This window comes from Thermobia domestica, chromosome 1 (assembly GCF_964235325.1).
Source record: "Thermobia domestica chromosome 1, izTheDome1.hap1.1, whole genome shotgun sequence".
NCBI classification, from domain to species: domain Eukaryota; kingdom Metazoa; phylum Arthropoda; class Insecta; order Zygentoma; family Lepismatidae; genus Thermobia; species Thermobia domestica.
In genome coordinates this window covers 219,180,353-219,201,921 of record NC_137454.1, presented here as the reverse complement: position 1 = coordinate 219,201,921, position 21,569 = coordinate 219,180,353, and the positions used below count along the sequence as shown (strand labels likewise).

Sequence of the window (21,569 nt, the reverse complement as noted above, 5' to 3'; positions counted from 1 at the left end):
GACACCAGTTTAAATCCCTAGCAGAGGTGCAAAATGCATTTGATATCTTATTTGCTTCATGGTTCACCAAGTTCTACCGCGACGGAGTTGAGTTGATTTTAGTTTAGCGTCCCTTTGGCCTTCCAGAAAATTGGCAGGTCGTCGATGCTGATGGGTACTATTTTTGATCTCCCAGTACGTCTTAGGTGACATATCGATGTTCAAAGCAACAGAAACTTTCCCGGTTACCTTTGTAATGAAGTCTTAAATACGCACTAATTGTTTGCTGAGCAAAACCATTTATTTCATTAAAAAACTAAATATGTGTTACAGTTTCACCAACTCTTTGGCTTCATCAGACAGTATGAGACTTATGGAAAATGAAGTCTTATAATTTCATCTTTTCTGATCTGTTTCAAAATTAAAAATAACAGTTCATTTTTGTTCGATTTGAACGAACTTTTCTTTAAATTATTGATAATGAATACTTGATTTAAAATATTAAAATCTTTAACGTCTTTTTCTGTATCGATAAAATGATTTTTACATAAACTACCAGAATAAGGGCTAAAATTCCTACATTTCTGAAGTTTAAATGGATGTAAATTCCTTAAAGGTGTTTGGATTCAAAACTTTTACACTTAGAATTGAAGTTAGATTGCTTTTAGAGTTCAAATAATTTTACACAAATGATCTACGACGTTTTGTTTCTGAACTATGCCCAAAATTCCGAACTATATTCATATCGACTGGCCGCCACATTTGTCCGCCATTTTAAGTATGATGCACACATGCGATTTTTAGTATGTGATTTCATATAACTTGAAAAACCATTCCTGAAATTTTCAGCTTTTTATCAATTATTTGAGCTCACAACAATCCTTTATTTACTGGGCTATATCGATCACGATCATTAATTACTAAAAGCATGTTTATTTACGAATTCTGAACTTTTAAGTATATGTTTCGAAACAAATACCACATAAGAAAAGTAGGTTACCTTATGCCTACGTGTTTATTACTATAATTGAATACTTATTTCCTCTCTTGGAACGCCACTTTGTTACAGTTACTGGATCCTTACTCTTACATCTATTATATTTTTTTCTTTTCTTTTAAAGAATAATTACTGCAGAGTATTCCGTCACTTAATTTCAGTTTATGATTACCCTTAATAATTATCTCTGTATTTACAGTCAATTCACTGTTTTTACGAAAATTCTATTCACATTAATAACTTATGCGGAATTCCACATTATGTCTTCAATTTATTGCTCTATGTGGTTGCTCGCAATTCATTTTTGGCTGTTGTAAAAACAAATTCGACTCGCAGATTTAACACTTCCCGAATTTTGTGAGTGCGAGGACTTACGTGGTTGAACATTTACTTGGCATGCGTAGTTTGCCAATTAAGATATATTCTGATAGCTAGTTCTATACTTCTTGTTGGCACCTGATATAAATAATTTTCAAATGACTATTCAATTCCAAGTGGAGGCAATGTGTCCACATCCAACTTTTAAAGCAACGTAAATATTATCACAAAATACCTGTTAAGATCCTACTTTGATTCTTTAATAAGACTGCTAATTGTTTTAACGGTAAAGCTATATAAACTGGGAATGATCTGTGCATATTATCACAGCAAATATGAACTAACCTCTCCCACAGTAGAAACCTTATTCGTATATACCAACGATCACGGTATATACCCCACGAATAAAACATTTGAACAATAAACGAATAACCAATTTCAATGTCAACTGTAAAAATGCAGACCTATTCTTAAATCGAACTTACCTGAGATCACGAGGTTCAAGAGTTTGAGCTGCTAATCTTTCCAACATGTATTGTAACGGGGGATGAAGCGGATGAGTTTCCTCTTCTAACGCAAGATGTCCACATGATAACAATTCACCTGGTAATCCTGCTTCACACATTACTTGCTGGTTCCTTTCAGATCGTACTAATGATTTTAGAACCTCTGCTGTGTATACTTGTAACGTCAGAGCCATCTATGTATAAAAAAGTCACCTTTATACATACTATAACCTATTAACTCGAAGCAATACTAATACATTGTGCGAACTTGTAACTGTGCCCTTGGCAATACACTTAATATAAAGATTTAATATTCAAACACCTTATTTGTAGCAATTTATTAAATGACTAAGTCTTATTATATTTAAAATGTATTCACTAATGCTCAAAATCTTACCATGTGCCCAAATTTTGTTGAAAGTTCAACAAGGAGATTGCTTATTACAGAAACAAAGGAGTAAGTGATCATGAATATTGCACAAAGGTGGCTTCAAACATAGAAGTTACTCAACCGACATTTTCAGCGCCCTAAGTGCACAAATGGTAAGTGACTTTTATTCCATTCTTTACAAACTTGCAAAGAGGTTTAAGCAAGAAGGTGGACACTAAGAAGCTACAGAAATTACGGCAACAGTTCATTTGCACCAACTCACGAGAGGCGAACAGAATCTACAGAAGTGTACCGCGAACACTTGGTGCCGATTTTTCTATTTACAGGTTCTGAAGTGATATAATAATGTAATCAAAATAAGATTCCGGCTAGCAACACGTCTGCGCTTGAGAATGATTTCAGAAAAGATCGAAATACAGGGTGTGATTGATAAGTACCGGAACTTTTCCCGCCGCGCGGCTCCCTGGCGTTCGAAAAATGTGAGGGATGGGGAGAAAATGTGCGCGGGACCTTCCTCTTTCAAGCGGAACTTGGCCCAGTGCGCTGCGAGCAACGGTTGAGAAAGCATCACTGTCCGCGCGAACGTCGTTTTGGTCGTCGGTCACGTTTTTTGCGCGCAGAAAATGGAGTCAAAGATTGACCAGCGCTACGCCATCAAGTTTTGTGTCAAACTAAAACGACGTTCACCGAGACCCAGGACCTGCTCAAGGAAGCCTTTGGGGAAGATGTGATGTCCCGTACTCGGATCTTTGAGTGGCACAAGGCCTTCAGGAAAGGCCGGGAGGACGCCGATGACGAACCACGCTCTGGGAGGCCGTCGACGTCGAAAACCGATGAAAACGTCGACCGAGTTCGCGAATACCTGAACCTGGACCGTCGGACAACCCTCCGGGAGATCAGCGAATAACTTAATTTGACATACTATGCAGTGCAAAAAATTGTGACTGAAGAATTGAACATGCGGAAGGTGTGCGCCAAACTGGTCCCCAAGGCAAAAAGCTTCTAGGCAAAAAGGTACAATCATTTACAATAGATCAGGAAAGTACTATACCTAGGTAGTATATACTGAAATATAAAATACGAGGCGTGTCCAGAAAGCAAGAGTTCCTAAGCGCAGTAAATACAATGAAGAGACAATGATCTTAAAATATTTGTTGTCATAGATACAGCCTAGGTTGACACTACTTCTCAACATACTCACCACCACTGGAATTCAGACACTTGTCACACAACAGGATCACATTTTGTATTCCAATGTCGTATCAGTCAGCCGTCTGGAAGTGGAACCAGTGTATGACAGCCGTCTGCAATTGAGGCGATAGCGATGAACAACTGCAGACTGCTGTCATACACTGGTTCCACCGCCACGCTGCTGACTGTTACATCGAAATATAAAAGTTGATCCCATGATATGGCAAGTACCTGAATTCCGATGGTGAATATGTTGACATGTACTATCACCTGTGATATATATGTGGCAATAAATTTTCAAGGTCACTGTGTCTTCGTTGTATTTACAGCCTTACGGAGACTTAATTTCTGGAAGCTCCTCGTAACTGTCAACAACGCAGGTTAGACTCTTGTCGTAAGGTTAAAATGGAGGCCACAGTAGTTCAGTGGTACGTGCAAAGTGGGATTTCTGGTGGACTAACACCATGTGCGTGGATTTACTCCGGGTTCTCCCACTTCTTCATTCCACCCTTTCATTTATTTTCATCATCACCGTCTCCTTTAGCCTACATGGCATACTCGTGGGGCGTAAAACTGGAAGATCTTATTTCATAAGGTTAAAATTTTCCAAGGTTCAAACAAATTTTTAACATAAGATACAATTAGAATAAACAGTTTCTTGACATAATGATTTGTGACGAATGTAAATTAAAATTGGATTAAATTTTAATTTTAAAAAAATAACCAATCTTTCTTAAAATCCAGCAGGCAGAAATTTAAGATCATTTTATTATCATATTAGTTACAAATAAAAAATTACAATATGCCGAAAATACATAATGGCAATAAAATAAAGACTGGAGAATGGTAGAAAGATTTCTTGTCATAAAGTTAAGACAGTATAATCTACGTAATAAATGCTATTTTTGTAAAATATATGTTTAGTTTAAATTATTATAAGATTTTGTCACCTTTCTTAGTATTTCACATTTTGACTTGAACTTAGTGCAAAAATGTGAATCGATTTCTTACACTATAATTCAATATTCTCATAATAATAATAATAATAATAATAATAATAATAATAATAATAATAATAATAATAATAATAATAATAATAATAATAATACGGATAAACCTGTCAAAATCATATTGTTTTACTATTTTGTGATTATTACCTGTGTTCCCTTCGGGTGTTGTATAGATGGCAGTAGATGTAAAATTGCTACTACCACCCCAGGATGAACGATTATTGGATCCGGTGCTGGAGGTGTCAAATTCAATGAGGTAATTGCAGCTCTCTTTCCACCGGGAGAATCCAATGAAGATTTCTGGCTCTGTTAAAATATAAAGGATGTGACAGTATCTTAGTACATATTTTAATCAATGACATATACGGATTGGATAATTGAAGACTCGCCGTAGAAAACAATGTAAAAGCCACCTTCAAATTGTTTCACTTATTTAATTTTTTAAATATGTTTATGCCTTAGTTAGATTTTCATACTTCGTTTTATGATAGATTGTATTTCTAAGCAATAGTATTTTCTATTTTGTGACGCTTGGGCACAATTTATTATTTTGGTTTCTACTGTTACAGTAACTTTTGCTATTGGCACTTACGTTTATTTATTTATTTATTTATTTACAGGGTGTCTACTAAAATTCCAAAATGAAATTTCGTGACATTTTCGTGACCTTTTCATTACCAAACCATCGTAACATTCAATAACAGTACTTATATTCTTTAGCACTTTACCTTATCTCTAGTTTCAAAGGCTATTCCCTGGAGCGATAAAAATTTGGTGTCTTCTCACATCGCTTTCACTATATCCACTGTACACAGGGTGTCCCAAAAGTAATGATGAAAACTGAAACCACAGATTCCTGGCACCAAAACGAGAACAAATGTTTATATGACATACAGTCCGGAAATGGACAAGGGCGGAGCTAAACAGCTTCGAATGTGGGGAGAAAGGAACTTCACACTTAGGGAAAGGAACATGCCGATTTACAAAACCGCACTGAAGATGCGTGTGAACAGTTACTCAAAAAACCGGGAGTGATGGAATGCATTCGAAATTCACGATTAGCACGTTACATAGATGTGGGAGGACAGCATTTTGAACATCTATGTAGATACGTTTATTGTTAGCACCTATGACCTAGTAGTTTGTAGAGCTACTCTGTGTAAGATTGTACGTTACAAAAACAGCACATCGTTGTAGATTCTGCCTGTTATTTCATTACAGGACATCACTAGTTATACTTGTTCTTATTTCTACCCTCTCTCTGCAAGTTTCTCTCTGGTACACCCACTGAGATTATGCAGCCATCCTAAGTGATCTTTGCTTTGACCCCCATTGTACATGTGCGTGCAATCGTGCCATGGATAACAACTTTTTTCAGAATGGTTTCCGTTTTTACTGCACCGTTTCATTACCCCCCTTCCGTACAGACATTCAGCGAATCCCTAAATGACATATGGAAAATCTCTAGTGCGGTTATGTAACATACATGTAACATTTCAAGCCGATATGACTTTTATATCTTTCTGAACCCCATTTCTAGCTCCAATCATTATCCTGCTGGCAGGTGGTGTAGTTCCCTTCACAACACACTAAATTGCATGTCATATAAACATTTTTTCTTGTTTTGTTGCCAGGAATCTGTGGTTTCATTTCTCGCCATTACTTTTGGGGATCTAATATATACATAAAGTTCACAGAATTATGTAGGATATGCTGTAGTCTCTTAAAGAAGTAAAAAACTTATGTGTGTATTGGCATTTGGCAAAATTTTCCTTGCATAGTTTTAAAAACTACTACGTTTATAAAAGCATATTGCAAAATTTTTTTTTACTGGTTTTGTATGCCTTCAGGAAGACAAGCTTACCACTGTAGTTAGTTTAGATTGGTTCAACAATTTATTATGTTTAACTAAAAGTTGTGAAAAAAAAAAAAGTCTAAGAGCCTAGAAACACACTACTATGAAAGAAACATAGGCATGTTACATATCAATCTTCCCAGGAAAGAGTGATCTTGTAAGTGCTTCTTTTCAAATAGCTGCATTTTTCACACAGCTCTTACTGTACTACTACGAAACGACATATTTTACAAGTAGTCTCGAAAACGGGGCTATTTGGAAACAGCACATTCTGGCTGCTGGGAAACTTCAGTTTTAGTAAAATTTTGTTATGAATGCAGGAAAACTTTACATGGACTAACAAAGGAAGAGAGGGAGATAATAAATATAAGTGGAAGATGGTTTATATACCAGTCGAAAGCACTATTGACGCCTATTACGAACCTGTAATAAAATATTTCCGAATGCATATACTCTGCGAGTTATATGAATATACAGGATGTCCAAAAAGTCCGTTGCCACCTCTAGAAATCGCAAACGGTAAGCTAGATGCCAAAACAGGAAAACATGTGTTTGATTATTTTAAAAATCCAACTTATCAAAGCAAAAAGTGTTGTCCCAGGGCCACCCGCATGGTCCCAAGCGGGGTCCAACTCAAAATTTTTAAATAGCAAGAGGGATCAAGTAGCATATCGTTGTAAAGTTGTTTAAAATGAAAGAAGACGGAACAAGTCTCGACACACTAAAATTACCCTGTGGAACATGGTGACCGGTCAAAATGACAGCAAAAACGTCATTGTAAAGTCTATGGCCACCTAAAAAAATCTGAAACGGTGAGAGGTGTTAAAATAGGAAACTACGTGTGTCATCATTCCAAAAGTACAATTAAAGTAAAAAAAAAAAATGTTCCAGGGTTCCCCACAGAGGTCCTACTCAAAATTTTCAAATAGCAAAGGAGGCCAAGTTGCATATCGTTAGGAAATGAAAGAAGACGGAAGAAGTATTAACTCTCTGAAATTACCCTGTGCAAAATGGCGGCCGGTCAAAATGTACATCCTCATTTCGATTTTCCAAGCGCATTAGCTTTCAATTTTCCGATCTGCACTTACTGTCATTGTGAGACACTTGCAAGTATTCGCTGTTTCTGGTGCAAGATTTTTTTTGTTTGAATCATTTTATACTTGATAATCCAAACAACGAGCATATGTACCATTATTATACATTATATTTTAACTAGCCAGTTCTACCTAGGTATACTAAAAACTGTCAAATGTTGATACTTTTCTTTTCTTTATTTCTTAATTTAATTTTGTTTTATTATATTTCTTTATTTATTTAGACATTACTAGGCCCAAAGAGCAGAATCTCACAGTAGGAGCATTTCCTTTCTTTCCGTTGAGTTCAAGAATTAAAACAAACTGAAACCCGACTACAGAAAGAAGAACTAAAACATAACGTTTGCACAGTGTTATCGTAAAGCGTTCAAACTTGTTCCAACTGTTTTTATTTAACAGCAGCTTTCAAACGATATGCTACTTGACCTCCCTTGATGTGAAAATTTTGAGTAGGACCCCATCTGGGGCAATGCGGAGGACCCTGGGACAAATACTTTTATTTTCAATCATTGGACTTTTGGTATGATGACACACCTTTTCCTGTTTAGACATTTGTCTCACCGTTTAAGGTTCTTTGAGGTGGCCATAGACTTTACAATGAGGTTTTTACTGACATTTTGACCGACCATCATGTTGTCCAGCCTAATTTTAGAGTGTCGAGACTTGTTCCGTCTTCTTTCATGCCCAACAGCTTTCCAACTGTATGCAACTTTATACTTCTTGCTATTTGAAAATTTTGACTTGGACCCCGCCTGGGAGCCTGCGGGTGGATCTGGGACAACACTTTTTGCTTTGATACATTGTACTTTTAAAATGATCAAACACATGTTTTCCTGTTTTGGCATCTGTCCGTCTCTCCGTTTGCGACTTCTAAGGGTTGCACCGGACCTTTTTGCACACCCTGTATATCCATATAGCTCGCAGAGTATACAATTTCGGAAAATTTTTATTACAGTTTCGTAATAGGCGTTATTAGTTCCTTCGATTGGTGTATAAACCATCTTCCATTTCGATATATATAATCTCCCTGTCATCCCTTGTAAGCTCTAGAAACATCATAAGAAAAATTAATTGCAATAAATAACAAGAGGTAGTATGAAAAAGAAAGAAACTTACGAAGTAACCCCAGTTTACAGTACATCATACTACTCGTTTGAGTACTTCTCCACAAAAATTTAAAATAGGCATTTTTTCCGTTCTCTACATAATTTCATTTTAAAAAACATGCCAGCAGTACTAGTGGTTAGTACTAGTGAGAATAAACGAGGTTTCGTACGTACTATCCTACTAAGATAGCACAATTATTATGCAACCTCTAACCAATCTACACGAGGTTTAATTTGTCGCGTTTCAGAAGGCACTGCATTACTGCAAAATACAATATCTTCTCTTAGACAAATATGTTCTCTCATCGTGTTGTTCGATTCAGTAACCCACGGCTTTCACCCAATTTCAGAAATTCTTCCTCTTAGCATATAAATTAGTGGTCAAAGCGAGACGGTATGCGATGGTATGCCATACCGCTTTTGGATTTTCAGTGATGAAGACATACCGCCTCTGGTTTTTCGGTGATCAAGATATACCGTCACTGGAAAGTGAATGCTAATATACAATATCTTGAATAAATTAATTTTTATACACAGTAATTGACTAATAGCTTTGTACGTCAAAGATTTTAAGTTGGCAACACCAACAGTTTTCTTTTCTTTTTCCTAATACTTTTATTTTGCTTTTAAAATGAGGTATATACGAAGAAGTTCATCCCTTGCTCCTACGCAAGTACTCGTATTGATTGTGTTTGGGGTAGCCAACCGTCCAGTATTTTACCGGACAGTTCGGTTTTTAACTTCCTTCTCCGGTGTCCGGTACAAGCTCGAAACCTGATGTTAAATGTCCGGTAATTTTTCATGTTAATAGTCCTATTCTCTGTTCTATTCAGATTATTTTGGAGTAATGAAAGGAATTGTTTGTTGATGAATATGGTTAATGCAGAGCTTGTAATTCGCTTTGATATCGGTCTTGCGCGGAATTTGCTGAAGAATTGAAGGCAGGAATATTTACTGAACTTATCAAAACTGCTGAAGGTCAACAAAAGTACATTTTCAAGAGCGCAGCTAACACTGATTCATCTTGTGCATGTCATAATTATATTGCTAATTTTATTTTCTTTTTTGCTTTAAATACAGTGTATTATTGATGGCAGACTTCAAAAATTACATGTGCCAACTCAACCAAAATTGGATTAAGAAAATTTAATAAATGCTTCAAAAATAACTAAAGTTATTAAATTCGATCTCCGAATCGCTCAATTTTATGTGAAGTAACCACTTTCAGGTTGTTCGCATTTCTGATGAGCGATGATCTCAAAATCTTAAGAGTATACATACGTGAAGATTTCCATTTTCAAAAGTTGGCAACCCTAGTTGTGTTGGTTGCACATCAGGCTCATATAACAGAAAGGGATGAAAATGAAATGAAATCTTTGAGTTTTACGTCCCACGGTTATGCCGGTTAGGCTAAAGGAGACGGTGATTATGAGAAATGAATGAAATGGTGGAATGAAAAAAGTGGGAGGAAACGGGAGAACCCCGAGAAAACCCACGCACACAGTGTTTGTCCACCACAAAGTTCACTTGGCGGGGGCTGGGACCGAACCCGGGACCCCAAGCACCAGAGGTGAACGCTCTACCACTGAGCCACCGCGGCCCCGAACAGAAAGGGATGAGTCCGTTAGGCTATGTAATCTGTGTCGCGGGCCATGGGCCCAATCCAATCAAAAGGCAGTGTATTGAAAATGTGATTTGTTTAAACTGAGATCGGAAAGTATTGTTATGAGTTCAAGGGAACTTCTTTTGTGTCTGCAATTATAAAGAAATACATAAATGAGTCCGGTATTTACGAGAAAAATATAGTGTAAGCTATTAGAAAAATATGTTGTTTTGTTTAAGTGCTTTATTGTTAAATTTGTTCTACTTCATATTGTTTTATATTAAGCGTTTTATATTTTATTGTGCCATATTCAATTGTTTCTTTCTTATGTACATGTCTTGCTTAAATACATATAATTGCCGTGTTTTGAGCACAGATGGCTTTAGGGTCTGTCTGTTGTGGGGGCGGACCTTCCGGAAGTCTGGAATAATTCTCAATCGAGTGGGGGGTCCGTGAGTTCTCCCGCAGGAAATTGTTTAAAATTGTTAATAAAAAGCTCTGCTTTCAATCCTTTCATATATAATTCTTTATAACACAACATAAGGGAATCTGTTTTATTCTTCTCAGAAAGTTGGGGACGAGGCAAAGTCTCTCCATGCCCCATCCCCGTAACTACGGAGAAACTCTTTCATGGTTCTGAGTCATTATGTAAATAGAAATGCAATCTTTTAGGCAACATACCCTCATTGTATTTCAACATTTAGATAGACGGTATGTTGAGTCAAAATAGTAATAAAACATACAACCTCTGCTTTATTTCCACATACAACATACAACCTCTGCTATACATTGAAATGACACAGCCAACTGCTTCATGATACCAGTTGAAAGACTAGCTCAGGAGCGAATTTGGTGCGAATTAGGCCGAATTTTCATGCATGTGATAGAAGTGTGCTTTGCTTGCGATTTGGTAGCGTCTAAAGCCGACCATACACATTTGTGGTGATGAATTTTGACATTTTATAGAACAAAATTTTCCAGTCTCGACTTATATTTGTACAGATAAAAAATTCGTAACCTAAAAGCTAAATTTCGTGACTTTTTCTTGACTTTCGTGACCGATTTCGGATTTCGTGACTTTTTCGTGACTTTCGTGACCGATAGACACCCTGATTTAGCTTTATTTTACATGGCGAAGTTAAGGCTAATCGTGCCTTGCCTTTCACTTGACCACGCAATGATCATGATTTGTAATACAATAATAATAATAAAATATGTATAAAATATATAAAACACTCCCAATCACACACATACACACATGCATCACATCACCTACACACATGGATTATAACAAATAACTACATAATATAGTCACATTCATTCAGTGAGCAAAAAGAACAAATAAAAATCAGCATTTTTTTCAGATATTAGTAAGCCTTGAATGACTTATAGGGGATCTGCTCAACCGACTTCTTAAATAAATTGATTGTCTGAGATTGCCTTGTGTTGGATGGGAGGTCATTCCATGCACGGATAGTGGATGCAAAGAACGCATTTGAGTAGAATTTTGACGAATGTAGGGGAAGAGAAAGGAGTTTATTTACACCTGATCTTGTATTGTGATCGTGGTGAGCACTTAGTGGTTGCAAGCGTTGAAATAAGTAGGAAGGTTGTTCAAACCGCAAAGCCTTAAAGAGAAGTGTGAGTCGATGCAAATAATGTCTATCGGCAAGTTTCAAAAGATCCAGCTTTCTGTAGTATGGAGTTAAATGATTTGATCGTTTGAGATTATAAGCAAACCGTATACAGGCATTTTGGATACGTTGCAAACGATACGCTAATTCTTCATTTAAGTGTGATAGAGCTACATCACAATATTCAAGGTGAGGAAATATTAGAGATTTTACTAGTAGCAGCTTTGTTTCAGTGGGTAGAATACTCTTTAGTCGTGAGTGAATGCAAAGACCAGAATGCTTTCTTACATACAGCGTTAATGTGAGGTTTCCACTCAAGAAATTGATCTATTATTACCCCGAGATTTGTAACAGTTTCAGAAAATGGAATAATTGTTCCATTTATCTGTACTGTTGGTATATTCGAACGGTGCATTTGTATGAGTCGTTTAGAGGAGACGGAAATGCACTTCAATTTAAGTGGATTTATGGTTAACCCATTTTCTTTTGACCACAAGTAAATGCGATGCAAGTCGTCATTCATTTGTTGAATTGAATTGTTCAAGTTTTCTGGTAGACCTGAGATATAGATTTGAAAATTATCTGCGTATAGGTGATACTTGCAGTATTGTAAGACAGAAGGAAGGTCGTTAATGTACAGACAGAATAGGAGAGGGCCAAGGATGCTTCCTTGAGAGACGCCGTGAGTGAGATTCCGTAGTGCAGAAGAAGTATCGGCTACGGTTACAAATTGCTTCCGTCCCTGTAAATAATTTTTAACCCATTTTACAGCACCATTGGAGAAGTTAAATTTCGTCGCCAATTTATGGAAGAGAATCTTATGTATAATTGATTGAAAAGCTTTCGAGAAATCTAGTAGAGCAAGAACAGTTACTTGCTTTCTATCCATTGCTAGTCTAAAGTCGTCAGTGACATAAGTAACAGCTGTAGCAGTACTGTGGTACTTTCTGAAGCCTGATTGAAACGGATCAAAACAATTGTATTTCATTAGATGGGTTCGAATTTGATTCTCAATGTATTCTAATGCCTTTGAAAGAGCAGGTAAAATACTAATTGGCCGAAAATCATTAATACTTGTGATATTACTTGTTTTGGGGAACGCTAGGACTTCAGCTGTTTTCCAAGCAGATGGAAAAGTGCCGCTCATAAGAGAACGGTTGAAAATATTAGTGATGGGTTTTAGTATAAAAGGCACATTTTTTAAAATATATATATATATATATATATAAATTCAATACTAATTTGGTCAGCTCCAGTAGCATTTGATTTTATTCTATTGATGGCCTTCATGATTGTTAGAGGACTGGCACATTCAAAGGAAAAAAACGTTTTCTGTACATTCTGGACTCTCATCAAATGTAATTTTAGAATCTGCATTACTTAAAAACTTAATGTCACAAAAATTGTTATTAAGATCATCTGCAGTAAATTTATTGTTAGCCATATTTTGTTTCCTACTGCTCTTAATCCCTAATATATTTAACTTTTTCCACAAAATTTTCGAGTTACCAGTACTGTTCGCTAGTCTCGAGGCAAATTCCATTTTGGCTTTCCTAATTAAATGTGTACATCTATTTCGTAAGATTTTGTATTTTTTAAAACAGTCATCAGCTTGTACTGGATTATCTTTACGAGATTTCGTGTATTATCTATAAGAGGAATCGCGTTTAGCCATTAAATTTAGAATTTCTTTAGTTATCCATGGGGAAGAAGGTCGCGATACTTTGCGTTTAATGAGTGGAGCATGCTTATCAAGTAGTGTTAATATCGTGGTATTAAAGAAATTAAGTTGTTCGTCTATAAACAAAGAATTGTAGATTACCTGCCAAGGAATATTTGCTGCATCAAAGAAAAGGACAGCTTCATTTATTTTATTTAAGTTCCTGCACGAAATAAATTTTGACTGTCTCTTCGGAGTGTGTATAGAGTAGCAGGCAAACACTAGATCGTGGTAAGATATACCCGGAATTGGTAACTGTCCATAGTGAACAATTTTTTGCGGATTATTAGTTGAGATCGAGTAGTGAATGTGATGTAGCAGTATGGAAAGTGGGATTTAGAGTGCACATTGTCAGGTTAAGGCCGGATAAAACATCATAAAATGTTTCAGTTTCACTGTTCGACTTTAGCATGTTAAAATTAAAATCACCGAGAACTAAACAATTTTCATACAAGGGCAAGTATTGCACTATTTCATCTTCGAAATTTTTAAAATTTGCTTTTGGCGGCCTGTACACCGAACAAATTAGAATTTTCTTATTCCAGAAACTACATTCAATGATAATGTACTCTGTACAGAAGCTGTATTTGTGTGGTGACATAGCCAGAATTTTCGTATCCACGTCATCCCTCACATAAATACCTACTCCACCTGCGCCTTTTTGCGTTCTGTCGTTTCTTATGAACTGATACCCCGGTAACTCATACAAGCTGCTACTCAAGCTTGGCTCTGCTCACGTTTCGGATACCAAAATCAAGTGCAGACTATTTTGAGGGAGAACAATACTTTGAAATTTATCGAAAGAGCTTAGAAGGGACTGTGCGTTGAGGTGAATGACATTTAGGGTTGTCCCCGCTGCTGGTTTACCCAGTTCTGTTTGCAATAAATGTACCGCTGTAGACATTGTTTTCTACAGCGAGTCTTCACTTAGTGTTTTTTTTTTCTTTCTTTCTTTCTTTCTTGTACTACAGGGTTTGTCCGGGAAGTAATAGTACTGATTTTATTCCGCCATGACTGTACTTCGGAGCGTGCGCGCACCGACTGGATCCGGTAGAGGGCGTTTCTAGCTAACGAACGAGCGGCTGGTCAGTTGTCTCCGAGCACACGGAGAGTCAGGACAGGCTTTTTCGCGTGACGTATTTCTGTGAGTGGTGCAAGCCTAAAATGCAGCGTTCGTTAAAGCAGAGGTACGCGATTAAATTCTGTGTTAAACTCGGTAAATCTGCGACAGAGACGTTTGATATGATCAAGCAGGCTTACCCAGATGATGCTTTCGCAAGAAGTGGTGTGTTTCGGTGGCACAAGGCCTTTTCGGAGGGTCGGAAAGAGGTCGCCAATGAAGACCGTGCTGGAAGACCTTCGACTTCGACAAACACCGACAATGTGACTCGTGTGCGCGAAGTTTTGAACTCAGACCGTCGACTAAGTATTCGTTTAATTGCCCAGATGTTAAAATTTACCAAAAACTGTGGTTCATGAAATTGTGACGGAGCATTTGAACATGCGCAAGGTGTGCGCGAAGATTGTCCCAAAAGTGCTCACTGACGACCAGAAATTGCGGCGAGTGGAATTGTGCCAAGAAAATTTGAACATGTGTGAAAGTGACTCCCAATTTTTGAATAACGTAATCACAGGTGACGAATCATGGATCTTTGAATATGATCCCGAGACAAAGAGGCAATCTTCCGAGTGGCACACGCCGGCGTCTCCTCGCCCAAAAAAGGGAAGAATGAGCAAACCCAAAGTGAAAACGATGCTCATTGTCTTTTTTGACATCAAAGGCATCGTCCACCATGAATCTGTTCCTCCTGGACAAACCGTCAACGCCAAGTTTTACGTGGAAGTGCTCAAGAGACTCAAACGAAGAGTCAATCGGGTCCGACCAGACATCGGAGCCGACTGGAAGCTGCACCACAACAACGCCCCGGCTCACACCGCCTTTCTTGTGAACAGCTACCTGACCAAGGCCGGCATCCCAACGCTTCCGCAGCCGCCCTACAGCCCAGATGTGCCCCCCCCCTTCCCCCCTTCCGGACTTCTTTTTGTTTCCTCGCCTGAAACGCCCGATGAAAGGCAAGCATTTTGAGACGACAGAGGGGATCCAAGCAGCTTGCACCGCGGCTCTCAAGGCTATTCCGGAGAATGACTTCCGTGACGCCTTCAATGCTTGGAAATCGCGCTGGCAGCGCTACATCGACGCAGAAGGAGCCTATTTTGAAAAGTTTTTAAAGAATTGTAATGATTGGATCAATAATTTTTTTTAAAATCGACTCAGTTCTATTACTTTCCGGAAAACCCTGTATAACGCATTAATTTCAAATTATTTTTTCCAAGTTCAGTAACTCAAAATTTCAAACGGTTCCAAATATTTCAGTTTACATGGCGGTAGTTTCCGTAAGCGAAGAAAAAGAAAAACATCATCATTAAATGTAAATCAACTATATTCTGTTTCTCCCAAAGACAAAATAAGAGTTGGAAATTAAATCCTAGATGATTTTACAATTATTATTATTATTGCCCTAACAAACATAATTGTTAATAGTGCGTTTTACATCATACAAGAATACCACTCCAAGGTACAGCAAACAAATAGCTGAAAATTTCCCTGAATCTGTTACTGTACATTTTATAAATCATAGTAAGCATCAAGTTAACTTCCTCTCGTACTGGGAGGTTTCTGGTGTAAGTTATCCATTTTCATCTATGTTAGTAAACTAATAATTTATTATTAATGTGTAAAAGGACTAAGTATGTTAACATTCTTCCCTCCCCCCTCCAACACACACACTTTTTTCGTAACTGTATATTATATTGTTTCAAATAAGTTAGTATAAGTTTACAGTATATTCAAATTGTGCTACGAAAAAAATTTCAACTGTAAGGTTCGCAGTGAAAATAGAAGTAAAGGACTCGGAGCATGGATCCTTCGAAGATAGGATATAAATGACGCAAAATTATACGGTTTAGAGTTTCCTCCTACTTTACATTGGTATAGAGAGTTTGCACGCTTGATTACAAAAACGTTTTGCTGGAGTGAAGACTGTATTTATCCTGAGCCTACATCTGTTTTGTTCCAAATTGAGAATGTTGTTCTAATGATAACTGGTTTATCAACCAGCAATATTTATCCGGACACTGTAAGTATAGTGCTTCTAACTAATTATTTAAGTGAGTAACCATTGTGATATGGAATTTTTATGTTAGCATTCATAAGTGTTTTTACATGAATCTTTTGCGCATTCATCGCATTTACAGTGCAACAAAATTCCTGAGCGAGATACTGACCAGACGGAATTAATATGGAGATGCTGAATGTGGCCTAAAAGAGATTTAGTATTGATAATAATCCGTTACATACAAAAATATATTTCTTTCTTTGCAATGTTTACTTTCATTTTTCTCAAATAGCATTAGCCAACTGTAAAGACAAACAACTTTTCCTCGTGACAATTCTATGACAATCAAACACACTATTTGGTGTAGACATGTGCAATTATGTTACGTGCAGAACAACGTAATATATCCAGATATTATATATAATATCGAGAGGATTCATACCATTATCATTTTCTACCTTGAAACTTCTGTAAGCAAAGTACATAGAACAAATATTAATGACTACAAAAATATATTACTATAATTTTGAAATCTAATTAATTTCCCAGTATACAAACAATGAATCTTGTTCAACTACGTTACTTACCTCGATCATTTGCTGTCGTCTATGTGTTGGAGATTTCAATGAAACAATTGAGGCCATGTTAGGCTTGTCATATGCGTCTAATGCTACGTCATACAGGAGTCTCAAAACGATACATGCATATGATAAAGCACGTGGTATATGGTCTGGAATGCTGAAATACACAAACACATGTCATGTAGCTCATCACATCTGAGACATTCATTTTCCATATTTAGGAAGAATGACAATATACCACTTTCTTCAATGTAATATGCAAAGTTTGATAAAATTCGAACATACAAATTTTTGTTTCCGAGTATACAGAATAACATTGATACTTTATTGAAGCAACTAACTGGTATTTATTAGTGTTACTAAACTTACTTTGGTTCTAATACGTTTCCTGTGAAGAGATTATGGAAAGTATTCTCTTCTTTGGGTACAAGAATATCGTCCAATTCTTCTATATGTTGCTGGTTAGAAAAGCATCCCAGTAGTCTAATAGTATCACATAAACTTGTGAAACAGATCTGAAAGGAAATTTATTCAATAATAATTAACTTTCAATACTCATCTAAAGGTCATTAAATCTATAACAAAGTCTATTAAAACTAATTCATTACTTGATGGCTATATTCAAGAACATCATTGTTTATTTAAGTGTATTCAAGAACTGACCAAATCTCCTTCATTTAATCCCGAATTTAAAATATTCATTGATACTATTATATACTTTACATATTCATTAATAAGCCCACTAAGATTTTGCTTTCTATAGATTCTTTCACTTATTAATGAATGAAAACTAGTTGGCGTAATAAATCTCGAAACCATATTGTATTTAAAATTTTCATTCAACCAAACCCGTTATTCCCTACTCTTGGAGTCGAACTAAGGATATCCGAGACTCTTCTATAATAGTTCCCTAGCTCCAGGTATCTGTTATGAATTTGATTGTCACCTGAAGGGTTAACAATCGGCGGAGAACCTGAATATCTGTCCTGTAATGGCGGTTCAGAAAAGGTAACACGATGTTCAATTCTATCACAAGCATAGGATGGAGGATTAATTACTCTACTAAATCCATTAGATCTCGCTGAATTTAACATAGACTGACTAGATAAATTATTTATGGGCGAAGGGAAATAACTAAAGTTCATATTATTACGCACAGATGGCGTAAAATCCATATTTGTTGTTCCAAAACTCGAATTTCTATCAAAACTTGGATGCCCAGTTGCATCCACCGTCATATATTCTGAGTCAGGCATAGATATGCTCACATAATCCCGGTTGTTTTCTATGACACAATGTAAATAAACAATACAAACAATAAAAATATAATAATACCAATAAAATAATCTAAATACTAGACTAGGGCCATCGTAACCTGAGCTCTGACAGATCTAACATCGTGTAAGTTGACGACAGTGTTGCGAACCGTCATAGTAAGAAGAATCAAAGCGACCACATGACAAAACGATAAAGGAATCTAATTACTTTATCACTGATTGAATTAGATTATAAGTTGAAATATTTACAAACTAGATATTTAAAATAATAATAATAATAATAATAATAATAATAATAATAATAATAATCGTACTTCACTTTACTCCTCAACATTCCAGCACAACGTAGTTCCACTAGGCCTAAAGTTATTGCCACAATAATGAATACATTTTTTTCTTTTCCACTTATTGACACAATTCTGTCCTTTTGACAAATTTGCTACGTATATAGAAGTGGGGTTACATGGAACAACAACCGGTCCACCTCCCTATCGCCGCAGGGAGTACGTTTTCGTAGAATTGAAAGCGAAGAGGGTATGAGTCTGTACGGCTCTTCTAAACTTCAAGGGCAATGAACCATTATTTGGAATGTCAGGCTGAAATTAGTATAATTTGTAATGATCTTTGTAGGAAATTTGTTGACATAAGGAAAAAATGTACCTACATACTCTATATATTAGAGAGATCGTTATAATGAGCTTTTCATAAGGACTGATTTAGAAATTGAGTGATTGGAAAGTAACGAACGTGATCCAGCTGCTTGTCTTTTCGTAGAAGACATTTTTTCACCAATATGTGAAGGGAAGGATAGGATTAGACCCACAAAAATAAATTTGGAAACACTAGGTTGTTTCCATGGTAACCGAACAGTGTTGTCGCATTTATACCTACTCATTACTGTGAAAGTTTTTGTGTTGTCAGGTTGTTTTGATTTTTTGTGCTATCATCTCAGTGCATTGGTGTAAATATTGTGGTGTAATCATTGTTATTTTCATTCATCAGTGGAACATAGTTTGTATTCGTATTATTCACATAGACCTAAAATATAAATTTAGTATGTGTATGTGTGTGTGCATGTGTTTATGAACATAATGCCTGAAGTGTGTAAGAAGTGCGGAAAGGGGGTGCCCTTGACAAGTCAGGCACGGGAATTTGTGTTTAATCTTAGGGAATATTTCGAAAAAGAACGTAACGACGGTCCTTTATTGCCATTGAATAAAATGATTGAAAGAGTAGATTCAGCTTTATACATTAGCCCTACAACTGTGAAAGGAATCACAAAAGAAAAGTGCCCGAAAGACCTCGCTCAACCGACAGAAATTTTATCCATCCTAGAAAAAAGCGTAGGATTTCTACAGTAAACGGAATTAAATTGTCTACAAGTGAAAGCCATTATCTAACGTAAGTAGTTTTCATTTTTTTTAAAAAAAAGATATAACATTATGGGTCTTACGCAGAGTCGTTCTGACGCGTGTTTAGTGTCATACTAAAGAGTTGAGTTGATTTTGAGTTTAGCGTCTTTTTCAACAGCGAGGCTATATGAGACGTGGACCTACTGATTAACGTGGAATCCGAACCACATGAGCTCCCGCCGGGAATAGAACCGAGGTCTCCCATGCCAAAGGCGTACGCTAACCGCTTAGCCACGAAGAAGCCCGATCTCATACTAAAGAGTTCAACTAACATATGTTTCCATGTAGTAGTCAGGCATTTAGTATGACGCTAATCATATGTCAAAACGACTCTGCATAAGGCCCTATGTGTTTAGAAGTAACGGTTGTTTTCTTTACGATTTTGTAAACTATCTTAACACAATACTAATTTGTTTGTTTCTTTTGTCTAATACTTTCGTCAGGCATAATGTTAAATAATATTTTTGTTGTAATACATATATGATTCATTTCCACAAAATGTGCCCCTTGTTGTATTTATATTGTTACAGAAGACAAATGTGGCAACCGCGCTTGATCGCACGTGAGAGTTGTCAGAGCTCTTCTTAGCGCGGCCTTACTCTAACAAATGCTATTCAAAACTAACACTATAAACCAATATCAATTGGACATCGACCAAAGCTAGATATACATTTCTGGAAGAGAATTAAAAACGACGAAAAGCAGTTACATTCAAACACATTAATCAATGACTATTGGAGTGGTGTATTTTTTCACAAAATTACGAAAAAAATTATTTCCTATTTTTTTTTTTTTTTTTTTTCAAAGTCCTATTTATACAACGAAAATCTCAAGCATATGTTAAAGATTTAGAATAAATACTTTCAAAATGCGCAATTATCCTAATCGTAAATATTTAAACCAACTATGGAATGTCTATGTTGGAGGAAAAATGCATAATATAGAGTAAACATCTAACAAAGTTGATCTGCAAAAATAATTCTATTAAGAATTTCAAACAGGAATAAATATATATATATATCATAAACCAATTACTCTAAAGCTAGCATAAATTATAAATATAATGTCATAAAAAGAGAAGCAGATCAGCAAAGATAAGGAATATATATATATATATATATATATATATATATATATATATATATATATATATATACATACATTTTTTTTTGGGGGGGGGGCTGGTTTCCAAGCAATGTAACAGTATATTCAAGAACATCAAGAAGTCTAATAAAAACGGGGCCTTAAGTGGAGTTCAATGTTAGTATTTAGTTATTATATATGCATTCTATCAGTTCATTTTATACACGGAAGTATTAGTTATGACATTTCTGCATTATCTAACGACACTGTAAATTAAAGAATTTTGGAAACGTGCCTTGTATATTTAACTGACAGCTTTAACTAATTTATGGACCTTACCTCATGATGGAAAAATTTGGCATTGGCGGGTTCAAATCTCATTGCAACTGTGACTGTGTTGAAAACCATGTGAAGCAGATTCAGAACTTCTTTATTGTCAATAGAATCCCACGGAGGCGCTGGATCTTCCGAGAGGCAACCTTCCATGGATACGAGAACACTCATTACGTAGACAAAGCCACCAACTTTTCGAAAAACTGTCCGTGTTCTGTGACTCTCTCGCAAGCAGATCAACAAAGACTGAGAAACACAAGAAAAGTTTATATTAAGTGTCACTTCATGATAAAAAAATAAGCAATATATTATTTAATAATATTTTCCTAATGACAGATTTGAGTTCAATTGATTATAAAGAAG

General features: G+C 36.2%; 1 protein-coding gene across 1 annotated transcript in view; it reads right to left on the bottom strand.

Moving 5' to 3' along the window:
* bchs (WD repeat and FYVE domain containing 3 bchs) overlaps positions 1–21,569 on the bottom strand; it is a 232,287-nt gene that overhangs the window by 152,637 nt on the left and 58,081 nt on the right. Inside the window, exons 13-17 of the mRNA XM_081770205.1 lie at positions 21,213–21,452; positions 17,471–17,616; positions 17,108–17,258; positions 4,540–4,698; positions 1,780–1,994 (exon numbers count right to left, since the gene is read on the bottom strand). Of these exons, the coding sequence (XP_081626331.1) occupies positions 1,780–1,994; positions 4,540–4,698; positions 17,108–17,258; positions 17,471–17,616; positions 21,213–21,452 (911 nt within the window). The remainder of the gene's footprint in view (positions 1–1,779; positions 1,995–4,539; positions 4,699–17,107; positions 17,259–17,470; positions 17,617–21,212; positions 21,453–21,569) is intronic.